Source organism: Saccopteryx leptura, chromosome 1 (genome assembly GCF_036850995.1).
Source record: "Saccopteryx leptura isolate mSacLep1 chromosome 1, mSacLep1_pri_phased_curated, whole genome shotgun sequence".
Taxonomy (NCBI): domain Eukaryota; kingdom Metazoa; phylum Chordata; class Mammalia; order Chiroptera; family Emballonuridae; genus Saccopteryx; species Saccopteryx leptura.
In genome coordinates, this window is record NC_089503.1 from 55,590,265 (window position 1) to 55,596,902 (window position 6,638).

At 37.0% G+C, this 6,638-nt stretch overlaps 1 protein-coding gene across 1 annotated transcript; it reads left to right on the plus strand.

Annotated features, from left to right (window-relative positions):
- Nucleotides 1-4,874: 4,874 nt before the first annotated feature.
- On the plus strand, nt 4,875-5,834 carry LOC136388834 (olfactory receptor 51G2-like). Its single transcript, XM_066360642.1, has one exon. It carries the CDS (start codon nt 4,875-4,877, stop codon nt 5,832-5,834), a length of 960 nt encoding a protein of 319 aa, XP_066216739.1.
- Nucleotides 5,835-6,638: the final 804 nt, after the last annotated feature.

Consider the following 6,638-nt stretch of genomic DNA (forward strand, 5'->3'; position numbering starts at 1 on the left):
GGCAGTTGCCATCCCAATCCCCATGGTACCTGTTGTGTTCATCAAGGGATAATATCCAAGAATAGGCTGATTTATTGTAAAGTGGCTTTTCATTGTGAATTTCCTTCTATTGTAACCTGGAGGAGGGTGAGAAGTGTTTCCAGCTCTTTTCTCCTTGTAGGTGAGTCCATAACATGGAGTTTGGAGAGAAAAATGATAAAGATAGTTGCCACATATTAATGCTTATTTAAAAATAGTGTTAAGGCCCTGGCCAGTTGGCTCAATGGTAGACTTTTAGCCTGGTGTGTGATTGTCTCAGGTTCAATCAGCAGTCAGGGCACACAAGAGAAGTATTCATCTGCTTCTCCATCCCTCTTCCTCTTGCTTCCCTCTCTCTCTCTATCTTCCTTTCCTGCAACTTTGGCTCCTGCTAGTTGGCCTTGGGTGCTGAGGATGGCTCCATGGCCTTCGCCTCAGGTGCTAAGAGCTCAGTTGCTGAGAAATGGAGCAACATCCTAGATGGGAAGAGCATGACCCTTTAGTGGGTTTGCCATGTGGACCCCGGTCAGGGAGCTAGCCAGAGAGTCTGTCTCTCTTTGAATAACAAAAACAAACAAACCAAAAGTAGTGTTAATAATATGTTTTATTTAAGACCCTCAAAAAGTATAGTATATTAAAAACTTAAAGAAGAAAATGAACTCTTCATCATCAAAGCCATTGGATGAGTTTCCTGAAGAATTCCTCAAATGTGCTGTCATAATAGATAAAACCAATTCAATAGGCAATTAGGAAATGGGCTGATAATTTACCAGCAAAAGTCCCCCTTGCCTTCAGTATAATCTGACAGAGATGCACATGAGTCTCTCAGTAGATGGATTTTATGCACTCAAAGGATGAGATGAAAAGTTTGAGGAGCAGAATGGGACGGTGAGTTGCTCATTTGTGAAGACACTTTGAAAAGACAGTCCTTTCTTTTCTTGTAAGGTGGGAAGTAACAGAATGATGAAGTAAATTAGTAAATTCAGGGAAATCAAGATTAGCTACGATTCTTTTTAAATCTTCAAAGAATCAGCTTTGAAAAAACTCTTTGTATTTTGATCATGGTAAGTAACTGTAAGAAAAAAGTTAAAGGATAGACAAATATTAACAATTTTATATATTCTAAGTATTTTACAGAACACTTGAAACTCTTCAAGTTTTCCACACACTATCTTATCATCAATTAAACCTACGAAATTAGCATGCTATGATTAGTATTATTTACCCATTTTTATTTCTTAGTGTATAGAGAAACTGAAATTAGTATGGTTTATGTGTGTGTGGAGAACAGAATCCATTTTGAACATAAAACCCATTCTCTTATTATTTTATACTACTATCATGACAGAATATTGGTTTCTTTTATTTTAGAGAGAGAGAGACAGGGAGAGAGAGGCAGAAAGACAGGAATACCAAGCTGTTCTTGTATGTTCCCAGACTGGAAATCAAACCAGCAGCGTCTGTGTTATAAGAAATACTGGTTCTTAATGTTGTTCATCTGAAACTTGATGTGGTTGCTGCAGAAAGCAGACATTTGTGTTAGAAAATCAAGCATAACGTCCCACTTCGTTTATTTACTCTATGATGCCACAGATTTGCATCTGATGGAAATTCTGCTGATGATTCAAAAGAAATAGTTCCTATAAGGAAGAAGCTCATAGTGTATTCTTGACACTGTAGAAAAATAACTCTTGCTTAAGTACAAATTTTGTCCAAATATTTTGTCTTTCAGTGTTTTTGTGCTGAAGTCAGGACCCCAAACTGATATCTTTCCTCAACTATATTCTGCTTCTTAACACTAAATTCATTCAATCAGCAAATATTTCTGAAAATTTGAACAAGAACAACCACCACACATTAATGCACAAACACTTGTAATCACAATTTTTTTCTCCTAGGTACACAGCTTAATGCAATGTGTACAACAACAATATTCTCCACATATATGAACATCTGAATGCCTTTTTTATAGGTCCATTTTCTCAAATAATATGTGAATTTATTTTACTTCAAAGAAATAAAGTCAAGAATTCTGACTCTGTTTACACTATGAATTTTCATTGTGTTTGTCTCTATGCATCTGAAATCAATGGGTAAATGAGGGACCATTAGTTTGTTACAAAATGTTAAACTGTTTTCTCTAAAAAATGACAATGACAGTGCAAGGTGAATGTAGTATGGAGAATTCATTGAGAACATGCAGACATTTTATTTGAATGCATAGTTCTTTTTCAGTCAATGGTTTGAACATTTTCTCACCTTGTTTCACATTTCTCCCATCTGTCAATAACTGAACAGAAATTCTTAAGTCTGTATGTAGAAGGAATGATAAGCTTGTCCAACTTTCTATAGCTGTAGAATTTAGCTAAAACCTGGTTACCTTATTAACAATTTTTTACTCTGCACATTAAATTATAAGAAAAAACATAGTATCCTTATTTATTATAATAATCATGTGCTGTTGATTTTTTATGATCTGTGGTAAGATCATTTGGTAAGTCCAATGAAAGAATCTGTGTTTGTGATGGAGCATTGTTGGGACCCCATCACAGCACTTAGCAGTTTTGTCTAAGGGTATTTCTTTTTCCTTAATGTATTACCTTTTCTTCTCTTTCATTTCCTTGCTTTAGTGGGCCTTTAACAGCATTATTCACTTTTGTTTATAAAGCAATACTATACCTACCTATGTACAGCAGTAATTCTCAGTATTTTTTGCATTAGAATCACTTGGAGGGGTTGTTAAAATACCAAATACTGGGCTTCCATCAAAGAAATCCTAATTTAGTAGGTGTAGAGGGAGAACCTATGGTTTGCATTTGTTGCAAGTTCTCCTGTGCTATGCTGCCACTGCTGATGCCCAGGCTCCACTCTCAGAGTCACTAGATATATATTCAGCACAGAAGACACTATCTCTTAACTCTAATTTCTATCATGATTCCAGCTATAACAGATACTTATCTCCTAGTTAACTTGTGCACTGAGAAGTTGAGTTTTTTTCCTGATGAATCTCTGTACATTCTCTACCAACCAGTCATGTACTTACCCATACAACCGCAGATCCCCAACTTTCTTGCTATTTGATTTTTCTCCAGTTAACCTCTCTTCAGAGTTGTTACCTAAACTCTCAATCTGAAATACATCTCCTTCTTTTTCCATACTGTGTTTTTTTTTAATATTTAAAATATTACTTGGGGAAATGTTAATTTTTTAATAGTTCTATTTCAAGAATTTAGAACAGTGCCTAGGACAATTTAAACCTGAAGGTAATAGAATATAAGAGAAAATGCCCATCATAAAGGAATTTTTTTTTTTAAATAGGAAGTCATAGGAGTTCATAGTTTGATTTAAGGGTAAAGCTTGTGAGTGTCTTAAAAAAATACCCAGAACAAAAGTCTCTGAGTCTAAAAAGCAATTATTTCAAGCCTTGGATGCTCCTTTTATGATCCATGAAACTTTAGCAAAGTTATATACTTGAGTTCTTAACAATTTTATTAATCTGGAAAAACTGACCTGCCAGCCTCTGAGGGTTGATATACTTTAAAATGCTATAAGTGAAAATGCTTTGTAAAGTGCTTTAAATGAAATACAAAGGTAATGAATTACTCTTGCACATTTTTACCTGCAGAAGAAAAGTAACAAAATTATTATGTGAACCTCCTTTTTACAGAGAGGAGAATACTGGGTTGCATTCCATAAAACATATGCAAGAAAAGGTGACAAAATAAAGAGAAAATCAACATTATCTAACAAAATAACCTTACAAAAATATACAGTAATTAAATTCCTCAAGAATAAATTATTCTTGTTAGTTATTATTTTTATGTTTTATATTACTGAAACATCCCAGAGATCTCCTTCATTTGTTTATAATTAATTTTCAAATTAAGTTCTCTTTACTGTGGTCTCAAAAATAAAAACAGAACAAAACATCGAACTGCAAATGGATTAAATATAGGGAGGTATCTGAGATGACAGGATGGGAAACACTGGCCAAAGTTCAAGGGAGAGGACATAGAAGACAGAAAATCTATTCCCATATTCTTGTGTTTCTTCAAAAACTATTTCACAAGTGAATCTACATCAAGGTTCCTTGGCAAATGCATATCATTTTTTTTTATAATTTCTATATTCTCATCAGAACAATGCTGAATAGTAATAGACAACATTTAAGGTACCTGTTTAATAGTTTGTAAGTTAAAAATCATTCCATTTAATAATGTTCCACCTAGACAGGTATATTAAAGAATGAATTATTTTTATATAAATGTCTAAAATTTTTGTCATGGCTTCATATTTTACTTGTATGTGTGAAAAGAATCTGTGTGTTCACACAGGTGGCTGACATGAAAAGAGAAATGATTTTGCATTGTTTTTATATTACGAAAGCTGTCTCTGTGCCCAATTCCCATATTCACCATATTGGAAAAGCACCTGTTGAAAGACAGTATAAAGGAGAATCTTACAGGAAGTGAAGAAGTTTGATTCTGGTTTCAGATCAGACATACTAACTACATCAAAAAACTACAGGGCATTTTCCAAATTCTACCTTAGTTGCTTACAAGAGCTGTGTTTCGAATTATGATTTGGGGGGTAAATTGTGTTGTATGGCTCCTGAGACAGGCTCATGTGTATGCAAGATTTATTCTAATAATTTAAACATATCTTATTTAAAGGACTCTTTATGTATAAACTAGGGGAAATACTTGGGCAAATTATGAGGTCATGGTTATCATGGAAACATTTTGGGGAACCTTTGCAGTGTCTTGGTTTATAGTACAGATTCTGACACAACATCTCTTTCTCTTCTATGCCCTGTGGTTGCACTGCTGACTGGAGTTGGGTCCCCCCAGATCATCATGTCAGAATCCAACTACACTGGCACCTCCTTCTTCCTAATGGGCCTCCCAGGCCTTGAGGCCGTGCACACCTGGCTCTCCATTCCTCTGTGTGTCATGTATGTGACATCTCTGACAGGGAACAGCCTGATCCTGTGGATAGTGAAATCAGAGCCCTCGCTGCACCAGCCCATGTACTACTTTCTGTCCATGCTGGCAGTGACGGACCTGGGTCTGTCTGCTTCCACGCTGCCCACCATGTTCACCATCTACGTGCTAGGCCTCAGGGAGGTGGCAGTGGATGTGTGCTTAGCCCAGCTCTTCTTCATCCACACCTTCTCCATTATGGAGTCTTCTGTGCTGCTAACCATGGCCTTCGACCGTGTGGTCGCCATCACCAACCCCCTGCGCTATAGCACCATCCTCACGAGTTCTTGGATTGCCAGCTTGGCCATGGCCATCATGGTGCGCAGCATTAGTCTCCACATCCCAGCCCCCATCATGCTGAAGAAGCTGCCTTACTGCCATAATCGTCTGCTTTCCCACTCCTACTGCCTACACCCCGATGTCATGAAGCTGGCCTGTGCTGACACCCACATCAACAGTGCCTACGGACTCTTTGTAGTGCTCTCCACACTGGGTGTGGATGCAGTGCTCATCGTCCTGTCCTATGTGCTGATCCTCCACACAGTGCTGTCCATCGCTTCCAAGGTGGAGCGCCTCAAAGCTCTCAACACTTGTGTCTCTCACATCTGTGCTGTGCTGCTCTTCTACACACCCATGATTGGCCTGTCCATGATTCACAGATTTGGGAGGTGGGCTTCCCCATGCAGCCATGTCCTGCTCTCCTATCTCCACTTTCTCACACCTCCAGTGCTCAATCCCGTGGTTTACACCATTAAGACCAAGCAAATCCGACTGAGGATGCTGCGCTTCTTTCAGTCCAGTGGTGCTGGCATAAGAAACACCAAGGATTATTAAGTCTTTCTAGAGACATAAAGTAGAAGAAACTTTAGCCATAGTTGTTTAATGAGCTCCTGAGCATAAAGTGAGTCCCACAGTTAGGAAAGGAATGTCAGATAGAGTCAATACCACCTTCCACATAAAGTTCTCATTCATGGGAAGAAATAACCACATTCTCATTTACTAATTTTTCACTGAACAAAGTTTTGTTCAGTTCCTACCATGTTAAATACATGCTGTAGACCCTGGAGATATAAATATAACTAAGATACAGCCTCTGTTTTAGAGGAAAGGCTCATATTATTTAAGACTCAAGAAAGGAACTGCTATTCTAAGTGGAAAAAGAATCTAAAGGATAACTAAGAACCTAAAAAACGTTAAAGACGCACATAATACTTTGCCTGACAGTGTAAGAGAAAAAATTGTTGGCAAATGGGATTATGGGCATGTTTGGAATGCAGATGCTACATATCTTCAGATGAAATTGAAGTAGAAGTAGAGACAAAGAACATAATAAAAATCTTTGCTATACAGAACTAAAACATTGTTATGTTCTTGCCATGGTTTTAGCTTAATCAATGATTTTGTACTGGGTGAATCATACAGAGAACTACTAAAAATTAAGACTTCATTCTCAAAGTCAGTAACGTCACTATCTAATGGTTAAATATAATCCATGCATTTATCTTTATTTTATTTAAAATATATTTGTTAAGCATTTGCTATATATTCTGAACTCTGCTGAGGTCTAGAGATCAAAAGAGAATTAAGTTGTTGCCTCTGTTTAGAAAGTAAATTTGATACTCACAAAGGAGACCACTA

Bases quoted from the DNA above. Each gene is read 5' to 3' on its own strand.
- LOC136388834 (XM_066360642.1), top strand. From the start codon at position 4,875: ATGTCAGAATCCAACTACACTGGCACCTCCTTCTTCCTAATGGGCCTC.